This window comes from Hesperophylax consimilis, chromosome 2 (assembly GCF_061612785.1).
Source record: "Hesperophylax consimilis isolate HC1 chromosome 2, BYU_Hcon_1.0, whole genome shotgun sequence".
Classification (NCBI taxonomy): domain Eukaryota; kingdom Metazoa; phylum Arthropoda; class Insecta; order Trichoptera; family Limnephilidae; genus Hesperophylax; species Hesperophylax consimilis.
This window is the reverse complement of record NC_142837.1, coordinates 8,493,917-8,517,560: the sequence shown is the minus strand read 5'-3', so window position 1 is coordinate 8,517,560 and position 23,644 is coordinate 8,493,917. Positions and strand designations below refer to the sequence as shown.

The following is a 23,644-nucleotide window of genomic DNA, read 5'->3' as shown; positions in this document are numbered from 1 at the left end:
TCCATTTTCATTAATATGAGAGTATTTCCAGTATATTGTTTTTTATTCATAAACTTATTTTGTACTTTCTTCTCTTACTAGAGAAAAAGTTTCATACAGCCGTACATTGCCCACCAGCAAGGTAGTACTGAAACTATTAATAGACTACTATGTTGTCATGAATAAAAAGATTTATCAAATTTGACATACGTTTTGAAATTACACTAAGAATTAAAAAAAATTTAAAAGTTGTTAGTTGTAGATTATTTATTGGTTTTCTAGAAATATAAATTATTTTCAGTCCCAAATATTATACTTTCCATCTCCTGACATTAAATCATTAAAACATTTGAAAACAAAAGGAAACGTTAATTAATTTAAAAAATTGAGAGGACGATTTGCAACTAAATGCGGATAAGGAGACCGCATTTCAATTGAAGCAAAACTTTTCCAAGGGTGAAAGTTTTCCCTCCGTGAGTTCCCTACTATTTATTTGATTATAGTTTGAAACAAGGATACATGTAAGCATAAGAGTTCACATAAGAACTTCAAAGTGCACCTAGCATATTATTGTGTGTAATTGAATTCACGGCGGTTCAACTCTGGTTTGAACCACTTTATATTTGGATTCGCTAAGCCGGGGGTAGATAATAATTAATGAGAGAAATTCCTTGTATGTTTCCTAAGGCCCGTGCGAAACCGTGCTGTTTTTTTCAGAAGTGGATAAAATAAGAACCGCCCCATGGAAATAATTCAAAACGCGTTTAAAAATATATTAGATATTTGTTTATTTATCCATACGAGCAGAACGCTGGTTTGAGGAACGTAAAGCGCCGTTTGAAGTCTGTTACATGTATAGTTTTTTTTCATCGGCCGTAAGAATTTTTATAAATTCTCATAAAAATGATCATGATACCTTCTTATTTTCGGAAACGTATTATGAAATGAATACTCCATCCTTATGAGTCGAGACTTATGGAGTGGGTGTACCCAGTGTTAACGTTTATTCTAACCCTGTGGAGTGAGTGAACCCATTGTTAACGTTTCTTTTCATTATTTTATATGTTTTTATTATATTTACGTCGATAGCTAAAAATAGCAGATCATATAAATTTAGCGTGCCCATCTATAATGTATACAGAATGGCAGACGAAAACCAATTGATTAAATGAAATTCTGAACGCTAGTGTAGCATGCTGTAGCTTTCGAAAAGCGTAACCCATAACACCCGTGTAATACCGTAATACATCGTCTTACCTGGGCCTTATACTGAATAGCTAACTAAATGAGCAAACTTGAAAATTACTTTGGTCTTCTTATTAGGAACGACAGATACAAGAAGATTGATGGAAGACGCCTCACTTCACGTCTCTAAAATTTACATTACTGTTCTGCCGAGTTTCTGAGTCTACTGTCATCGGGTTTATGTAGATGTTAACCTAATTTGTTTTAAAAATCCACTATCGAAACAACTAGGGCATGAGAAGGAGAAGGAGTGGAGATAGATTCTCAAGAACTTAGCGTTTCAGATCACTAAACATACTAAAACCAAGTCAAGGAACTTTTCGTTATTGAGTTTGATACAAAGTCATCTGAGCTCAGAGCTACACGCTTACCGCTCCATTGTTCAACGAACATCATCAAATGACACCCATATTAGATGCGAGGGCCGTAACATAATGGTTATTTAAATAATTAAACCAGTCGCCCCAAGTTAAAGTGAAGCCTTGCAAAAGTGTGATGAAACCTTCATTGTATAATTCACTACCAACATTCGTATTTTAAGCATTGTAGGGCCTAATACGTGTGCGGCGTAGACCGTTTCTTCTCCAGTTTGAACAATTTCCGCATGCTTTGCTGATGATACGAAGGCAGAAATATACCTTTAATATTTGAGTTGTGTCGACGGAAGAATGGGACAAAGGGACGCGATTAAGACCTCAAACCTCCCCTCAAACCCCATGAGAACTTAAATGCCCCTTCGAAGGAAAGCGCTAAAGGGTTTTAAAGATTTATGCCGAGGTGGCGCAATTGTAGTGCGAGTCACTGAGTTGGAACTTTTCCGTGCTAATGTGCTGGCATTTTAAAAGGAAAATGGTTTTATGTTTTCTTTTTAAATTAATAAGTGCTGCAATTCTATTTACAATTTCTTTACGTCTTTTACAGTGAAATACATTATAGAATGTGTTGTTTTGCAAACACAAAATGCTGAGAAATTTTCATTACTCAGAAGAATTTTTAGCAGGATGATCAAAAAGGTTTTTCAATAAAATTAAGAAAAGAAAATGAATCTATCATTCAATAACGCCCTCGTAAGTGACATTCCGAATCGGAACCAACCGTAATTATTCCATTTGCTTTGGGTAGTACGAACTCTCACACGGTATCACACGAAAAGTGAAATAAACCTTTGATTTTATGACACTTTTCGGGAATGTAAACATGATGGGTTTTTATTTTGCGTTATATTTAGTTGCACTAGCAACATAACACTGTTTTTAATGTATTTGTGAAATAATTTCCCAAATGTTATCTACTAGAATAACTATAATACAGAACATACAGACGTGAGCTTTTAACCCATTTGCATCCGAATTGTTTGGCTGAAAAATTGGCCTTCACATCCGAATTAATTTTGTACTAAAAGTTTTAAGTGCAGTGGTGTACTAAATCTTACATAACTTTTAAACGAAACATGCAAACGAAACAATCTTTTTTAATTTACTTGTGCATTGAATCAAGGTATGTAAAAAATATATGCACTGTTTAAAAAAAATAATAATATGATTAAACGAGGATATGAAATTTTTTTTTTTTCAAAAACCATGTTTTTTTCTTCATTTTTTTATAATTGGATTAAGAAAAGTTGTACATTATTCATACTTATTACCATAATATATATTTTTTGTCATTTGGGCTCTTGATAGCCGCCCACCATGCGTTTTACGAACAAGCTTGTCAATTCCCGAACCACACGCCATTTTGAAAAAATTCAATGAAGCTGAAATATAACAAAATTTCAATCGTAAATATCAGGAAAAAAATGTACCAACGGAGTCCTGCCAATTACTACGAAATAAATGCTTAATTATCTACAGAGCGATTGGCATTTAAAATTTTTACACAGATGTCAATAATGTATCCCTTTTTCGTTTTTAAGCCGACAGACATCAGACCCGCCGGGACGGCGTCGTTTAATTTTAAGACACATCGCCGTACACACGCCGGGACGGCGTCGTTTGAGGCCAATTAAGCTGTATCAACGAACCACGGGTATTGGAATTGGAAGCATTGTTCAAAGTATCAGTACACATTACAACATCCCCTGAATTATCCACATTACACCTACATGGTACATCATTTAGCGACGCAGTATGTAGCAAGTGTGTTCTCCCCCCGAACTACTTGTGTTCCTCCTATGGGTTTATCGGTCCATGTACCAATATCATCGCTTAAATCAAATTTTGGACCAGCACGCAGCGGCCACCGGCTACCTACCCACCAGGCGTGCATGTGTTGGCGGGGGTCGGGTTTAATCAAGGCATGCTGTGAATCACACGCGGGGACGACACACAGTAGGACTAGGTTCTGCCAAATATACCGGTGCTGGTCGGTTCGACATTATTACGTAATCAATTTTTATAATTTTAGGAAAAATTGAAAAACATTTTTTTATGTATGCAATCCACTTGTTTATTTAACAATATGCTGTCAGGTTTCACGCAGGAATAAAATGTATTTGTCACGTTATTTATAACGTGATTTCAATAAACGGTTTCTTCCCATTCGTCTATCGTATTGAGACAGTTAAAGAATTCAGATTTTAAGAAAATAAATCATAGTCTCTGGTCATTTTCAAACAGATATATTTAAATTGAACATACTTAATTCGATCGTGACTCTGTTTGTAACTCCCGTTACATCAACTTTAGAATTTTGCTTGGAATTGTTCTACCATATTCAAATTTCTAAATATTTGTTTGGAAAATTCAGACAAGTACCAATTTAATATTTTGAACAAATTTTATTTGTCTATTTCAAATTTAAAACATTTTTTTCACGGGCCTGCGCTAGTACACTAATAAAATGCATCAATATTTCATAGATTACCCAACTGTAGCGAATCATAATTAAAAATGAAGTGGTACAATAATTCATTAAGATTTGGTAGACTCATTATCCTCAAACAAATGCTTTGAATTGAAGTAAGAATAAGTCCTTGAACGATAAATAATTGGATTATAAAACATGATTTGTAAGTAACATATTTACCAATACAGATATATATCTGAATTGGTATGTTTATATAAACAAAGATAGATTAATAAAAATAGCAGATTTTCAGATTTTAAAAACAAGCAATTGAAAAGAACATTTTAATTTTTTTTAAACTGGTTTACAGCCTTTTGAAATGCAGAAAACTGTTGTTGAAAATATCCGGTTGATAAACAATTTTTGAATTATTAAGCGAAACGATTTGTATTTTGTACCGGTATCCCACCCCTGATCAGAAAACATGGCGCTACATGTATTGGATTTTAGCGCATCTGGGGAATACATGATGCCGGTAGACAACTACACGGAATGATATTATTGGTGATTTAATGTGATTTTATTCATATTCCCAGAATCCCTGTTAACAACGTGGAACATTCTGTATATCAAAATAAATTGAATTCGGTTACCTGGTGATTTATTAATTCGATTTAGTTATCTGTGACAGTTTCCTTATTCTGTATTTTGTGAATTGACCATAAGGTATAATACCATAAGGTATAATACCATAAGGCTAGTTTACGTATAAAAATAAAGTTTTTGATGGATACTCAAAGCATCGCTCTGGTGGAAGTACAGATTGAGAGAGGTGCTTTAAAAAAACTTGCGTGCTATTTTATGTATTTATTTGATTTTGAGGAACATGAGTGGGGACTTCAGACTAAAATTTGAAAAAGATTTATTCATGAATAATAAAAAAATACCTACAAACTGATTGGAGCCGGTACTATGGCAACCTCAAATAAGGCACGTTGCGATATAGTGTTGGCAGGGGAAATAGATAGGTAGTGACCTGGAAGACCACGGGTCTCCAGTGAGATGCTGTTCGGTCCTCAATGCCATGTGAGCGGAGGCTGGATGGAAGTCCAGATATTCGGTGGACCTCGACAGCTGTCTGGCAGGGTTCATGAATGCTAGACAGATGCGCGTCACAGTTGTAGATGTGATTACCCATAGTAGACTGAGTTCTGAGACTGAACTGTGCTTACCTAAATGCATACATTACATATTACAATACAACGTAATTATGTTTTCAATTAATTATCCGAGCTAAGTTAGTTGATTTAAAGCCTCGCAAAGTACCCGCGATGAAGATATTTAAAAAAAGAGCCACATAAATGATTAGTATTTAGTATTTTTTTAGGAAATCTAGATGGTTTTTATACCGTTTTTCAAAAATATCGTTTGCATCATCGACTCTCTCTGGATGATAAATTGTTGATATACCCTTGAAAGTTTCGAACAGAAATGTTGAGTACGCGAATGTAGAGTTTTATTAAATTTAATTGATTAAATTTATTATTATTAAAGTTTTTATTTTCTTATATAATAGTTTTATTTATTTATTATAATTATTTTTAAATAAAAACTAATCAATTACCTTCTCCCATCGCTAATTGTTAAATTTCCGACTAAATGTATGTATGCGATGTATATGCTTATTTACCTAGCTTTTATGTCTCAATTTTCAGTATACTTTGTATCCCTATAAAGGGACCTTTGGTTCTGAAACATGTAGATATATTTTTTTATGGATGGATTGGATGGAAATTTATCTAGTTTAAAACATTTTTCAATGTAAAGTTATCAGCCATGTAGTTATCTATTTTTAAATGTAAACTTATAATTCATGTAGTTATCTATTGTTTAATGTAAACTTATCAACCATATCTATTTTTTAATGAAAATTTATCACCCATGTAGTTATCTATTTTTAAATGTAAACTTATCATCCATGTAGTTATCTATTTTTAAATGTAAATTTATGATCCAAGTAGTTATATATTTTTAAATGTAAACTTATCATCCATGTAGTTATCTATTTTTAAATGTAAACTTATCAGCCATGTAGTTATCTATTTTTTAAGGAAAAAATATCAGCCATGTAGTATCAGTCACCTATCTATTTTTTAATGAAAACTTATCAGCCATGTACTTATCTATTATTAAATTATTACATAACTACAATACGTATCTCCCTCAGCGTGGCACATCTTTCTATTATGTATATACAGCTTACTGAATAATTGAAATTCCGTAGTGCACGCGTACGTACGCACAGTGTACACACTTCATATTCTGCCAGGAATTCGCATTACCGCCGCACAGCCATGGCCTCCTGGTATCCGTGGTCACATTATTGTCCGTAGGTCGGCCCGGAATGCTTTAAAGCAAGGGGGTAGGGTTATTGATAGCGCAGTCGTTTGCTGGCTAACGCCACCCATAATGCAGCCAGATTATCCGAATTTCATCGACCGCTTCTTTTATATTGTCTCCTGGGAGAATAAAGGCAGGCAGATTTTGGGACATGCCATAAATTTATTAAAAGGCCGAATTTCATAGACTACCAAACATCGGGAGAATTATCAAAAAGGTTCTAAAAAAACCTTAAATAGTTACATGAAAAATGCACAAATGAAGTGATATACTAATGAAAATGTGTTGTGAGCGTGTCCGTGTGTCCCAAACTAAGATAATATCTTCCTTTTCTTTGGTGAAAATGATTGAAAAACTTTTTGGGGTTATACAGGGTGTATCGGCACGTACCCACTTTAACCAGCTATTCCTTAGCATATTTGGAGTAAAAAATCTTATGTGCACTTTGCTGTCCGGTAACGTTTTTTTTAATAAAAAAATTATTATTCATATTTTCACCACATGTCACCACTGTTTTATCCTTTGTCAAAGTTTGAAAACCCATCTGGCAAATATTTTATTCGAATTCCGTTGAATAATGCACGTGTGTACCTATATTGGCGCACTTTTACAATCACAACGAAATGGCACGGCACCATTCGTCTCATTTTTAACTATTATTATTTAGTGTGTGCGAAAGAGCGGAGACGCTTTTTGACATACTTGCTTATAACAGCTGTTGAACACGAAACGCAATGCCAATGACAGTGATGTAGTGTGGAAATTTTATTTTTTTTTGTTTTTAATTGAAAAAAAAATTCTACCGGACAGGAAAGTGCCCATAACATTTTTTACTCCAAATGTGCTAAGGAATAGCTGGTTAAAGTTTGTCGGGTTAGTGCCGATACACCCTGTATATATAAGCTATAAACCAAAAATACAAATCGCACCGCGTAAATAAATCATTTTCCTTTAGCATTCCATTTCATTTCACTTAGAAAGTCACATCTGAATAATAGTAAAAAATACACAGTACAAGCAAATTTGCTAGAGTTAGGAAATAATGGACTATAATTTTTTTGTTTTTTTGGTAGAAAATGGCAATTGTACAGTTAGCCATAAAATCCATTTCAATAATGCTCCGGTTTCGAATACAAAAGCTGGCATATTTCAGTCAGTATTCTATTTTTTGAGCGGTGATATATTATGCTCTCCTAGTCATCCCCATATTCCCATACAATGAATCTGTCAGCGTATAAATCCTGGACACCCGCTGTGCCGCTTTGGGGCTCAATAAAAACAGGTCGATAAAGTAAGCATAATAGTAAAAAGGCTAAATCATTCAATGAAAACATTAACAATATTCTCTCAGTGTTATCGAAAAAATATGAAGTATCACATTGCTTCGTCCAGGACTTGGTTGTGAATAGTCTACTCCTCATTCCACTGCTCTCCTGATGGTCGTTCGATGGAAAATCCAAAATTCTTACCCGTAACAAAATACACCTTTTATAGGAAGCTTACATGATACGAGTAAGTCCATGATAAAACCTTAAAGTAACTCTAGTACTAGGACAAAACCCTTTTACAATAAAGATCTGAGCTATAAAATGAGAAAAATGATGTTGGTTGGTTCATCATGTAGGAAATCTAATGCGACCTCTGGCATCATTAAATTTTTAAATTATTGTTTTTTCTAGAATTCAAAAGTAACGCAACTGTTTTAGTTTAATTTAATTTCCATCATGAGCATGAATTAAACTCTCTTGTTTTTTCCAACATTCAATTCAAAATTTCAAAAAAAAAAAAAAAAGTTTTTACTAAACAAATAATTGAATTAAAATTTCATTAAAATAATCTTTAAAAAAACGAGTTTTTAAGCACGAGTGAACTGTATTAAAAATTATAATTAATTATTCGCTTTTCCATTTAACTTGATGAGGATGTTTTAAGGTATAAGCTTTAGCAACCCTTCATTGGAAAATGGTGTAATGTATTGAAATTTATGGCTTCGCATGTCCTTACGTTAATCGGCTATGGCCAACCCTCACTACCAAACTTGGATGAATGGTTTGAATTCTATAAATTTAGCAAATAATAGGCGGTGAATTTAGTTTCGCAGATAACTTTTGACGGGGCATTGAAAACTGAAATCTATTCTTACGCAGAAATAATTGTAGGAAGTCTTATAAATTATATTCAATCATTGTTTTCAAAACTAAATCCATATTTAACATATTACTTGGTCAACGTAGATTTTTGTACCTATCATAATGTTCGACTAATATATAATTATGAAGCCAAAATTTAAATATCTGAAGCAGCAAAAACTCGTATTGACATCAATTGCATAGCTTTTTTTGTCTGCAATTTCTGTCAACGCAACCCTTTTTCATAGTGAAGTCATTTCCATGGTGACATCACCATAATTGCCATCATTTCCACTCACGAGCTGCGGAGCTGTGATATGTCTCCTTTTTCAGTTTTTCATTGTGACCCATAATATTATAGAGAAGTATACTAAAATATTTATAGTACCTATATACTTTCAGCCTTACTAAAAAAACGTAGTGTAAATAATACGCTGCGCGTAAGGTCTGAACAGTGATTTATTTATTACCTTGGCGTTTGTTTGGTTAAAACAGTCTAAAACTAGGCTTGAGGCCGGCTTTACCAATACTAACGTTGACCGAGCGTGTAAAAACTTAATTAGTAAAACGGTCTACAAAATTGAACAAGCCGCAAATATATTAAAACAAATTAACTAGCTAACTAACCATCGCGCCGTAACTCGGTCTTGGCACACACTCCTTGTCTCATTCACATTCATACATCGTCTCATACATACTTTTCTATTATTCTGACTCTTGACATGGCCCGACTCAACTATTCGATTCACTTGATAGTGCCATGTCTTCCTCGGGCGTCCTCGACTTCTTCTACGTGTACCATTCACATTTGCGTCATATATTCTCCTTACACTCCTTTCTTCGTTCATTCGCCTACAAGCCCAAACCATCTAAGCGTCCCTTTCTTAATCTTACTCATACTCATAAAAATAATATTATTCTTTGTAATATTAAGTATTGTTTTTAATTAGAAAATTATGAAATAGAATTTACTTTTTTTGTTATTTGTTTTTGGGGTGTTGTGCCGTGTTGCGCTAACTCCTTCTTTAGCCAACGTTTCGGACAGCATTGCAGTGTCCATCATCAGGGCAGATGTGTTATATTAGATAACGCATCTGCCCTGATGATGGACTCTCCAATGCTGTTCGAAAAGTTGGCTAAAGAAGGAGTTAGCGCAACACGGCATAACACCACAAAAATAAATAACAAAAATACTTTTGGCCGTGAAAATCTTAAAACATATTCAAAATTTACTTGTTCGCGTCTGGTTTTGAACCCGCGACCTCCAGTTTGCAAGTCGAGAGTCTTACCCTTCGACGGCGAAGGTCGTCAACTCAAGTAATAAATATGTCGTGTGAAAATCTAACGGCCTGACTGCAAGCCGATTGTTGTACCCACCGGTCATCTCAAATAATTTTTTTGACAAAACACGTTTGTTTATTTTTATATTGATTTTGACCTACACGTATTGCGTTTCCTATTTTTACCCTTTTTGAATTTTTATTTGTGTTAGTTAGGTTAGTACTACCCCGAAGTAATAGTTTTCTACTTTTAAGCTTCAATATCTCATGCAAGCGCCACTTTAAAGGCATTCATTATGATTACGAGAGTGGTATGTTTTTGATTTTGCAGCAGAATAATACTATTCATGAACAGTCAAGGTTGCCAAAAAATCTTTGCGGTGTTCAATAGAGCTATACAAGGCTGAACATTTGGATTAAGCGGCTCTTGAATATATAATGTCATGTGGATCCAACCTTCAACGCGTCTTAAAATTAAGCCCAGAACGTGGAGCTTGGAAAGCTAAAACTCATTACTTCACTCGTTACAATGGCTTCACATTCTCTTATAACTAACAATCTAACTGATTTTTAATAAAATTCCTACTACAAAATAAAGTTTCTTAAAATGTTGTTTATTTTTATTCATCACGCATTTAAAATGTGGATTGAATTAAAATAACCGTATCGCCTATGTTTGTACATGCTGCAGCAAAACAGAGAGTTTTGAAGGCCAGTACATCCCGTGTGATGAAGGTAGGAACCTGGGAAGGATCTCATTGTCTTGAGTGGATCGTGCCGTTTTTAGTCGTTACCATGGGTCGGCCCGGACAACACTGGGGCTTCGCCGTCCGCGCGTTTCTTGAAAATAGTCGTTCTTTCGTCGCCACCCAGCTTGTCTTCCAGCTGCAATTTGCAGAACTTTGCAGAACCTTGGAAGAACCACACCGTGCCAAAATGCGGCCGAAAATTTCAGAAATCGCCCTCATCTATGTATCGCTTCGGGGGGGGGAGGGATATTTCTGATGTCTTCGGTATTATCTAGCGAATAAAATAAAATTAACCCCATTTCTACAAGTAACGCCATTTTTAGTAGCCCTTTCAAAACTGTACTCTCTGTTTTGCCGCACCCTGTACGAAACTAATTATCTAAATAAAAACATAGGCACACATTCCCGGGTTTCTAAGGTACAGTTTTAGTTTTTAAATGTGAATAATGGAATAATGTGTATAATATATCGGAATTAGGAAATCATGCGAGTGAAAGCATGGTTAGACACAAACATATTTACACTAAACATATCGGAAACAAAATTCACAACGTTCTCTATAAATAGCAAGGGACAGCCAAAAACAATATAAAACCATAAAATTACACGATTGTGTACGGAAGAACATCTGCTATTGCACTTTTCTAGAAAAAAATAGACCAAATAAAATATCTAAGAACTATAATTAACCGTAATCACGTAAACAGTATATTATTCTGCACTTTACCAGATATGCGATAATTATACATAAAAAAATACTGCTAAACTTCATTTTGACAAAAAAAGCAAATTTTAGCAACATAACATATCATAATATATCATGCATATGGATCATATTTTTTATTTAGTTTTTTTTTAAATTATTTCTTAATATTTTCTCATTATACTTGTAATCACAATTGTGTATTTTGTACCTACTTCACAATGGATAACATCTATTTACTGTCAGTATCTCCTGTATAATACAGATATTCTCTTATGTACACTGCATCATGTATCACTTCTATGTAAACGCCTTTTAAGGCGTATATATAAATAAATAAATAACATAAATTATCATTTATAGACCAATTAGAAAAGCGAAAAAAAACGTAAATTCTCCGAAGGCAAATACAAGCTTTGGACTAAGACACCACACGTACTAGGCAATAAAAGCATTCAACAATATTTCACTTGATGTAAAAAGTGAGGGAAAAAAATTTTCAAAAAGTCAAAATAACAAATTTTTTGTAACTCAATATTTTAAAATATATACACGTAATACGCAATACCATTACAATACATACATCATTCGTACCACATAGAAGGTACAATAATAATCGATCGAGTAAAAAAATCACAACTGCATTTATTATTGTATTTTATTTTATTTAATATCAGTTTAATTTAATGTTATTTCAATTTATATTTATTATTGAATATTATTTAATTGTAAAATGGTCCCTCAGCATAAAGTACCCAGTGGGGCCAACAAATAATAATAAAATTTGTAAAGTTCTTGTATCTATTCATAGCGGAGAAATATTACTTCTGCCATGAGAGGAAATGAGCCAACGACGCGACGCGCGACGCTATGCTTCAGTGGTAATCCAATGCAACTGTCAACTCAGTCACTAATTTGCATTGTTTCTCTTGATAGTAACACATTTGGGACGACTCCGGCTTCTACAACCACCCACTCTCGTCAAATATTCTCTTGACTCTCCTTTTAAGATGATACCACAATTCACAAATATTTACAAGTCAGTTACCCCTTGAAATTACCACATCAAATTGAATAACTGTTAACTTCCTTACCTAATCCACAAGTTTAAACATAGACCGGCATCTACAAACTACAGCATCCCAGTCACTATGTAGCAGCGTTGAATATAAATGAATTCATTACGGTATCATGTTGAGTCATCCTTAAGAGGTGTCTGGAGATTACTGTTTATTAAAGCGAGTGTAAAGCAGAGCCATTATTTATTTAAGGGAAGTTTTGAGGAAGGGGTGACGGAATTAAAAGCAAAAATTACTTTTATTTTTCGCGGGTGACTCAGCCAACACCTCCGACCGGTTTTTCTAAATGAGTATTTAAATTTCTTTTGTTATTAGAGTGCTCTAACATTTGTAAGGTTTAAACCACTTTACAATCAAGACATCCACAACCACAATACTCGAAATAACAATAAAATCCGCATTCCTCAAACACACACTACAAAATATGGGTTAAAATCACTGAACTATATTGCCTATACACTATATAATTCGCTTCCAGATATGTACAAACACATCCACCACAATAAAAAATTGCAAAGCAATGCTTTAAAAGAATATTTTTTAACTACATTTAAAAATGAAAATATGTAACTGTGTTGTCATTTCTTGTTGTATCTTAGCCATGTTTTTTTTTTCTTTCTGTACTTGTTTTCTATTGTTGTTTGTTCTATTTAACGTGTCATTATTTTAATTTTTAATTTTTATGCTGTATTGAATGTGAAACTTATATTTGATATCAAAATACCGTTGTAAAATTGTTCCTACTACCTCCTACATATGAATTGTAAGTTCCTCCTGTCCTAAAATGAGTTCTGTTACTCATCGGGATTGCTCTAGCAAGAAATAAACACAATAAAAAAAAAAAAAGGCGTTTTGAATAGTAAATGAATATTTTTTATAGAAGAGACTATGCCTTAAAAACAAATGGAGGATTTTTTTGGTGAGGGTATTCGGTAATCAATCAATCTTGTTATTACAAAAATAATTGTTTTAACTCTACGTTGCGTTAAGACGTTTTTTGCAAGAGGTTAATGATTTGTTTTTTTTTTTGTATAATATCACCTAATGTTGTGCTTTGTAGTTTAGTGATTAATTGAAAAATACTTAAATTTTTATTTGATTTTCCAGTGTTGGCCGGAGTACAGTCAACCTCTTGACAGAGTTGGACGGACCTTAGAAACCAAAAAAAGAGTTGGTCTCCCTCCAACTCCACAGCAAGATCAAGTAAGTTATACATTACAAAAATTACAATAAAAACCTTAAATGATCTCCGGCAAAAACGAAACGTTTGTAAAATAATTTTCACGACTTAACTCAATAATTTCTGGGAACAATTTTTTTAAATCATTACTATGTATTGGTATCATTCATAACCTTTAAAAAAACGAGAGTTTTTATGGTTTAAAAAATAACGTTTGTAAGCAATTCCGTAAATAGGAAAAAATAGACAAAGATATTCTTTACTAATTATTTCTGTATTTTGTTAGTTTTGCTTTTGACACGACTTAAGAATGTTGTTTTTGTGAAACTGGAGGATATTTAAAAAATTGTTAAACCTAATAAAGGCACTAGTAAGTTGAAAATCAGCAAATTTATTGGTCTATCGAAAGACTTTGTAACATAATGTTTAAATGAAAGATGTTTAATGGCTAGCAAAAAAATACTATATTATTTCCTCTGGTAAACAAATGCATCAAAAACTAAGAGTGATTTCAATAAAGGAAAATAATATTTACTCGATATTTCAATAATAATAGTAATAATTAAGGTAGTGGTAATTGTCAGAGAGGAGAAATCACCATTACAATAAAACAGCGTCTGAGTGGATCTTCTTCAGACGGAGAAGTGTAGTAGTAGTAGTAGATATCGGATAAAGGCTTCAAGGACGAGATGAAACTTCTCGCTTCAGTTAGTGAAAGCTTGGAAATTAAAACCATCAAGATTCTTCAGTTAATTGTTTTATTAACAGTGTTTCGTTTGTGGTCTTGTTAAATGCATTAAATATGTAGCTGGCCAATTTATTTTTGACTACTTTATTTTAATTACACTCAACCGCTTTCAGAATAATCCTTCCTCGGTATTTTAAATGTGTTTGGATTCATAAATAAAAACATAAAATACTATTAAGTTCTACAAGGAAACACTAAACGACATATTACGTTCTGGTGTCTGTCATCATCGGGATGATTTTTTTAAAGACAATTTTCACTCTGCAAGCTGCAGATCGGAACTGTTAAGCTACGGCGTCTCTAGTCTTCCGTCTTCTTCGTCTACAACTTTTAAAAATTATTTTAAATAGTATATTTTGAAATTGAAGATCGAGTGGTTATGACCGGCACCAAAAACATAATAACCTTGAAATGGGTTTTTCAAGCCCTATATAATCTTTGTGATTTTATTGATTTATATTATTTCCTCTGCCTTTTGGCAATGTAACATCCCCCAGGGACTTTTCATCTCTGAAGATGTTGTATGGAGATATACAAAGCATTAGAGATTATTTAAGAAGACACAAAAAAAAAAATTACATAAATTTAGGTTGTCATATCTGAAATTTTCTTTGTTTATAAACAATTTTCCATAAGAAATTTGGGATAATTTTCTCCCTTATTAATAAAGTAACTTCACGGCATACCAAACTGCAATATTCCGGAAAAATAGTAGTCAAAATAAACTTAATGTCTTAACAGGAGATTCCACATATTCTGTGCGGGTTGGGTAAGGTCAGTTTAAGTATTGATTAGCTTGGGTTCGTTTAGAATAGACTCGATTTATAAGTTCCCAGTTACAATCAAAAACATAGGTACATGTTAGGGATGTTAATATGCTGTGATGTTAGTTTGAAGGAATTTTTGTCATCGAGATTTCAGCTGTAGAAAGTAAACCGTTGAGACCTAAACCCATCACCCACGCATAATTATTGTGATTCTCACACTATACTCTTTGGAAAAGACAATAACAATGATAGATTACCCAATGGGTTGGTTTATCTTTATTCAGCCCCCGCTGATGTGTTTTGCTTGTTGCTCGTTTGTACAAAAAACTAGCAAATATATTATTTTCCGGGATGGGGTAGAAAAGCATTAGGGCTGCAGGCCGCCTAGGGGGAGGAAGTAACGTAGCAATGTGCGGATTGCCGATCAGTGGTACAACAACGACCGAAAAATTTCACAAATAGAAAAATCTAGCATGAAAAGTTCTCGAGCAAGGAGGTAAACCGAGTGGTGAATATGTTTAACTGACTCCCACGAAATGTTAAAATCATGATTATTTGGGTACAACTCTACTCATGTGTACATATATTATTTAAAACATATATAGACATGACACTTTAACAAGTACAGGATGTAAAACTAAAAAGAAAAAGTACGGAAAAATAAATATGTCGGTTCTTTGAAACATTTTTACAAAATGGTAATGGAAAGTGGTTCTAATTAAGAAATAAAACAATTTAAGAAATATGCTCAGTAATTATAATGTATAATTAATAGGTAGGTACCAGGAAAACTCTAGAAATCAAAAAAAACATCAAATAAAATTTATTTGCGCTCGACGGAATTTGAGCCCACGACCTCCGGATTTGTAGCGAAGGATCGTAACCACTCGACCTAAATTTTATCTAATTCCCCGATAGAAGTGGTACTTACCATATGTAGCTGTATTAGCTCCACTCAAGAGGACTTGTCATCTTTAGGGATCCGGTGTGGAGGGTCATTTCAAGAAAAGGTAGGAGAGGTAGTTCACAATCTGATAATAAATTGGTCGATGAATGTTACTGAAGGCCTCCTCTGTTTAGTGTTGACAAATATAAGGCTTCCTCTTGGTTTAGGTTTTCTATGATATCCCTTAAGTTTATATAATACTCTAATTTCGGGGGTTTGAGCGACGCTCACCTTTTAATTATTTTTGCTGAACGTATCTAGAAACATTTGAGATTTTATAAATACGATAATCAGAAATAATTAAAATAAACCCCACGGAAAGATCGATTTTCTAGGCCTTCTTGGGTAAAGTCGACCGTAGATTAGTACATTACGCCGGGTCGTGCGCCGAACATTGTTTTTACACTACTTCATCACTTACGACGTTAAGATTCCCACTTTATTTTAGAGATTTGATTGGGTAAATTCAACCTCGGGTCTGTCCAATACACAAGGGCCGCGCATCACATATTTTTGTGCACGGCTACTTCACTTACGTCGTTAAGATGCTGGCTTTATTTTAGGGTATTGTTTCGTCTCTTAATACAACAGGCGAATGTGGAAGAATTTTTAAGAACAGGTCATAGCCGACTTCTTCTTACTCCCAACACAACAGACATGTATTTAATATATCGCCGCGGTTGGCTATTTGTGCTGATGCTTGGGCTGATGATGATGCAAAAACATGCAATTTTAGTAGGATTTTTAAGGTAACAATTTTTACCCTACCTACTTTTAGTTTTTATGATTATATGAACCTTTTCTTTATGGAACTAAAGGTACTTTTTAAAGGAAAAAAAACATTCGAGAAAAGTGTCAATTTCCTTTTAAACGGATGTCGTTGAAAAATAAACAATTATTGGTAAACCTATCGGTTTTGACATTATGACGGAATTCATTTTATCGAAGTAAACCCAGCTATTTGAAAGATCTTTTCTGTGAAAGCTAAAATAGTAAAAAAGTTTTTTGAAAATAAATTTAATAACACTAATCTAAAAATTGTATTGAAAAAATGTATAGAAGGCTATTTACGTTACCATATAGTTGCATGACAACATAATATTATATGGTATCCTCACTTTGCTACACAAAAGTGTTAAGTTTGCTCTGTAATTTTCTGAAATAACCAATTACGAAAAAATGAATCTCTACTCTACTGTGTACGTATTGTAGCAATTTTCGATCATATTTGCAAAAACAGGTAAATAATACTCGTATGACAGGATTATGAATGTTTTTCATTGCTTTACTTTGCCAATATGTTTTTTATGTAATCGTTTATTCAACCCCGTGAGTCCATTCGGTATGCGTCAAGGGGTACCAGGAGCGCATCTTTAATGGTCATTCGCGGCCATTACTATCTATTTAATTTCGTCCCGCCGCCCCTAGCTGGCGCAATAAATACACCACGCGGCCGCCCTTGCGAACATTTTCCTATGTACCTACTCTGCGCGTCAAGTACCTCCTCGAACATTCTGATGCCCTGGTACTTATATAGACAAGTTGGTGTGTGTTTTGTACATGTGATGGTCATAGGAGATTTTCGAATATTGTCAGGTTATTCTTAACCCGGGAATGTTTGTCTTTCTTTTAAAAATAAATTATTGAAATATTTAGTTTAATTTTTGTTTCACCTTAATGCTTTTTATTTTGATATAATTTCGTCTTTCAGAAGCACGGCAAATTTACACATTTAGACCATGAGCTAAGGGTTTTTAAATTAACTAAAAATTAAATTAAATTAAGGGTAACTAACTAACCTTCACGCCGTTTCCTCACAGGGGAAGGCAGCGAGGATGGACCGCCTAACAATTCGGTATTGGCACACACTTCCTGCCGCATTCACGTTCGTACATCGTCTCATACATACTCTTCTATAATTATGACTCTTGACATGGCCCGTCTCAAGTATCTGATTCACTTGATCTTGCCATATTTTCTTCGGGCGTTCCCGACTTCTGCTACCATTCAAATTATCTATATATATTTTTTCATTAAATATTATATCAAGAAACCACATACGTGTAACTAGTTAGTCCTATATATTTCAAATGTTCAGAAATGTTTCGATAAAGAGAAAAGTATCTCGAACTAAGTCGGATAAAAAAGCTAGTATAAACATTGTATATTATTGTATATTTAAAATATTCATATACAGCTAGTGTATGACGGCCGGCATAGTCCAGTGGTAACGCATTGGACTGCCATTCCGAAGGTCGCGGGTTCGAACCCGGCGTGCGCAAATAAATTTTATTTGATTAATTTGTGTTATTTCACAATTAATTAATTAAAATAATATATAGTATATTTGCGGCACGTTCCAGAGTGGAAGATACTACCAGTATCGCCCTGGTGTAAGACCACCATTCAGAATTGAAACGTTGCTCCAAATGGCTTTAGCCGTGTTTAGTGACTAGATCTGAATAGCCAGGTACTTCCCCACCTTCCTCTTTCCCTTCCCCACTTACCTTCAGCCTCACAACATCCCCCAATTGGGGATGCCATAGTCTCACTGGCTCCAGACGGGAGCAGTTGGGACTCTTGTGAGGTATTCACTATAAAAATAAAAAAAAGTGTACTTAAAGAATTAAAATTTCTAAAAATGGATGTCGAAAGAAACTTTGAGATCCCAGGAACTGTTGAATATAATGATATATATTATATTATTATAAAAAATTGGTGAGTAAGTATATTTTTCTATATATTTGATTTAAAGAATATCATTGAATGGCCCAACTTATGAAAACCTTTGGCTTTCATCATTTGCACTTTTTATATCATGGAAATAAAATCCCATCAGGGCAACTTCTTGAATGGAATATTAAATTTCTTATGGCGTCGTTTTCGTCAGTTTGCTATGGAAACCCCCTTCAATTTCCATTACAATAATGCCGGTCCATTTGTTTGGTACAAAGCGTCTTATTTTCCTGTCAGTATTTAAAGAGAATGAATTCATAACAAGAAAATACTGGAAGGTCGGAAGATTACAAGATAAATAAACATTGTAACGTCGGGAATATTACTTTCTTTAGGATAAGGAGTAAACAAACTGTGTTACCCTGTAAACGTGTTGAGCAGAGATAATAAACAAACTGTGTTACCCTGTAAACATGTTGAGCAGAGATAATAAACAAGTTTTTATTTTATTTCATTCAAGCTTTAAGATAAAAAATACAACACAAACAGATAAGAAAAAAATGAAACACTACTAGTAAATCAAACGATTTGATTATTCTAATACTCGTACGTAAAAGAGTGAATACTTTTTATCAACCTGTTTCAAAGTAACCTAGTCTGTTGCCAGAACGAAGCTAGGTACAAAAAGGCTTTAATATCATATCTTTTAAATCATGACCAATTAAATGTAAGTCGTAAGTCATAATACTCATACTTACGTGAAAAGTCAAATAAATATGTATATAAAATGAACTGCCTGGGGCAACTGAGGAAAATTGGGTCAATAAAATAGTCAATAAGGTGAACTAACATTGGCACTTACCTACTTTCAACGAAAACCTGAAAATGAAAATAAATGCATACATTTTAGCTATTGTAATATATTATATCATGTATCTGTACTATCATATATTCCAATCAATACTAATCTACCTAAGTTTTGCATGTATACTTGTATCTCTAACTTTTTATATCCATCTAGAGTTTATAATTTACTGTATATGGTATATTTTATACCGTTGATATTAAAATAAACATAACAACAATTAATATGAAATGTAAGAAACCATTGGACTTGTTGATTCACAGAATTTTTATAATTCATCAAATTACAAAGTTAATTTTCGAGTTCTGTGAAAGTTCTATTCGTGTTCTATTGTTGTTTCCATGCAAAGTAACTGGCCCAAAGTGACATTACAAAAAAACTTGAATAGACATTTCGTAGAACTTATTTTGAAATTTGAAACATTTTTCAATTTCTGTAAAACAATGAAGATCACTAGACAGAGACATAATATTTTAATGAGATAAAAAATAAAATTAATAAGTGGGAGGGATACAACAACACGTAACTAATCACGTGATAATATACAAGCAACAGTTAATGGATTTATAATGAAAAGTTAAGCCTATGAGATTTTACGTTATAATAAAAACTAGCTAACTTGTACCCGGCTTTGCTGGGGGTTATCCTTAAGAGATAGACATATTACATAATGTTTTTTATAGTCCTTTTTAAGATATACAATTCCGTAGTACATTATTTTGATGTATCGCCTAATAGTCCAGTCAGTGGGGGATAAAAAAGGGCTTCACCTTGCAAAAGGTTAGGTAGTAGCGATTTTCACATATGTTCTTAAGATTGGGACTCTAAAGAAAAAAAAAAGTTTTCGACCTTGGGGGGGTCGAGCTCGATCCGCCATCTTGGATTGAAGGTGCCAAAATTTGTTTTTTTCAAAATAATTATGAAGTGGTTGATTTAACAACAAAATTGTTGAAGGCAAACTTAAAGAAAACTAAATTACCTACATTTTTTGTGAAAAGTTTTTTTTTGTAAGTCTAATGGGTAACGAGTTACAGCGGTTGAAAGAAGAAAATTTTGACAAAAAATTGTAAAACTCCAGTTTTCTTGATAAATTTTGTACGAACATATTACACAATATCATTTTAACGTATTTCTACGTTACTTATTTATTTATTTAATATCAACGGTATAAATATACCATAAACAATGATAACATGTCACAGTTAAAATATTTAGAAAAAAGAATTACAAATATATGTGGCATTTGATTGTGAAATGACATTAGAGAGTAAGTAGGTAAGTAAGTAAACAAGAGATACAAGTACATAAGTTTGTATAGTGCAAATAAGGTAGAATTAGATTAAATTAATATTGATTGAAAAGATTTGATAGCATAGCCCTCTTGTACCTACCTTGCGTGCAGTTAAATAGATCTGCCACATCTGCGTATCTATTACTAACTTCATGCAACCTAGGTACAAGCGAGTGTTTGGAATACTCAGTCCTGATATTGTTGCATTTAAACAAAATTTTAGAACGAGTAGCTCTCGTGGGTATATGAAATTCAATGAGGTTAATTAAATCAGGACTGTCTATACTACCATTCACAATTTTGAACATAAATATTAAGTCGGATATAATTTTTCGATCTGAGAGTTTTAATAAATTTAGATTTTTCATCAAGTAATTATAATTTATATTTTCAATGGGAATACCGAGTTTAAAATTAATGTGTCTTAGGAATTTATGTTGAATTTTTTCGATTGAATCTGAATGTAATTTGTAGTGGGGGGACCAGATCGAGGAGTTATATTCGACTTGACTACGAACCAGGGATGTATACAAAATTTTTAATGTTGAAATATTCTTGAAACCTCTGGAATTTCGAAGAATGAAGCCTAGCATTTTCATTCCTTTATTATTAATATTATTTATATGCGATATGAAGTTTAATTTAGAGTCGAAAGTTATCCCCAGGTCATTAATTTCTTCGACAGAGGTAAGGATTGAGTTATTGAGTTTATATGAATGAATAATTGGTTGATTTATTCTGTAAAATTTAATTGAATAACACTTATTTATGTTCAGATGAAGTTTGTTAAGAGAACACCAATTAATTAACCTGTTCAAATTATTTTGTAGACAGATACAATCTTCAGCACTTTTGGTTATTTTAAATATTTTTAAATCATCTGCGAAAAGTAACGTATTAATATCTTCATCAAATATATTTACAATATCATTTATGAACAGTAAAAATAATATTGGGCCTAAATGAGACCCCTGTGGTACACCATTGGTAGCTATAAATTGATTGGAAATGAATAAATTGATTTTTACAAGTAAAACTCTATTAGTTAGATAGCTAGCAAACCATTCTAAAAGTTTTCCGCCAATACCGAGCTTACGTAGTTTGATCAGGAGAATTTTATGGCATACTTTGTCAAAGGCCTTGATAAAGTCCGTATATATGGAATCGACTTGAGTTCTGTTAGCTAATGCGTTTGATATATAGTTTTCATATAACGAGAGATTTGTCAGAGTTGATCTACCTGACAAAAATCCGTGTTGATTCGGAACAATGAGATGGTTAATACATCGTGAAATTTTATCAAGTAATAGTTTTTCAAAAAGTTTAGGAATTACAGATAGCTTACATATTGGTCTATAGTTAGTAACATCACTTTTATTACCCTTTTTAAATATAGGAGTTAGATAACAACGTTTCCAAATATCAGGGAAGCACCCTGTGTCAAGGGATTGATTAAACAATAGAAAAATCGGCTCAGCCAGTGAAGTAATGCAATTTATCATGATATTGGGATGTACATTATCAGGTCCAGCCTTTTTGTTTTTGTCTAAGGATTTGATTTTACTTATAACATCGTTTATGTTGATGTGTATGGCAGGGATATGTATGCTCTCGTTAAGCGACGAAGGTGGTATATAATTGTCTGGGATATCTTCGTCATAGACGCTTTTAAAATAATCAGCAAAATAGTTAACTTTTACATTCATGTCAGTACTACTCTTTTCTTTGAAGTGCATTGAAAGGGGTAAACCTTGTTTGTTTTTTCTAAGAGAGTTAACGTGAGTGAAAAAGTTTTGTATATTAGAAGGTATAGAGTTTTCGATTCCATTTATATAATTGAAATATGAATTTCTTGATAGTTTTTTACATTGAGTTCTATAGTTGTGAAATATCTTGTAGTCGATAAGAGAGTTCGATTCTTTAAAGTTTTTGTGTGCAATTTTTTTACAGATAACTAGGTTTATTAGCTCGCCACTGAACCATTTTGGGAACTTCGCTTCCTTGAAGTGTGAAAGTGGTACAAAGCTTTCAATGGCCTTATTAATAATTTTGTAAAATAATTCAAGATTATAGTTAATAGTATTATTATGGTGAAGAAATGACAAGTCTTCATTTGCAAGATATTGATTCATGTTAGAATAGTCAGCTTTGGAGAAATTATAAGTAAGGTTAGGAAGAACAGTTGTGTCATCTAGTGAGTTATTAGTAGTGATGGTTATGCTTAGGGTGGGGTGGTGGGAGTCTAGGGGGAGAAGCTCGTCAACTGATTCTGCAATATGGACTGAGGTATCACTGCAGAATACTAAATCCAGCAGCCGATTATTGGTATTGTAGACTTGATTGACTTGATGTAGAGAGAGTAAGTTCGTCATATCTATTATTTCGCGGGCATTTTCTGGTAGGCTTAAGTTGTGATAAGAGTCCTTATTCATCCAATCAATGCAAGGGGTATTATAGTCACCAAATAAAATTGTTCTGGCATCAGGGTATTTATTTTTAAAGGTTTCGAGGTCATCTATGTGGTTTCTGTAGACTGTGATATTGGATCCAGGAGGAATGTAGACACATCCCAGTAGAATTACTACAATATACTTATATAGCATCATCCGTGTGCTCGATGACGTTGATTTGTTATAGTGGGATCCTAGTCTACAGCTGACTTGGCAACACTGATTGAGTCCTGGTTACAGGACGTTGCCTGGATGCTCATGTCTGCAGATGTTCTTTTCGATGAAACAATGCCAGTTCAAGTTTCGCAAGAACAATTTTTAGCCAATGAAAATAACAAAGTCCGTCTGATTTTGATGCTTACAAAGCAAT

At 33.3% G+C, this 23,644-nt stretch overlaps 1 protein-coding gene across 1 annotated transcript in view; it reads left to right on the top strand.

Moving 5' to 3' along the window:
* Nucleotides 1–23,644, top strand: part of hwt (SH2 domain-containing adapter heavyweight) — a 524,256-nt gene that overhangs the window by 448,010 nt on the left and 52,602 nt on the right. The window contains exon 3 of the mRNA XM_089640998.1: nt 13,459–13,554. Within this exon, the coding sequence (XP_089497124.1) occupies nt 13,459–13,554 (96 nt within the window). The remainder of the gene's footprint in view (nt 1–13,458; nt 13,555–23,644) is intronic.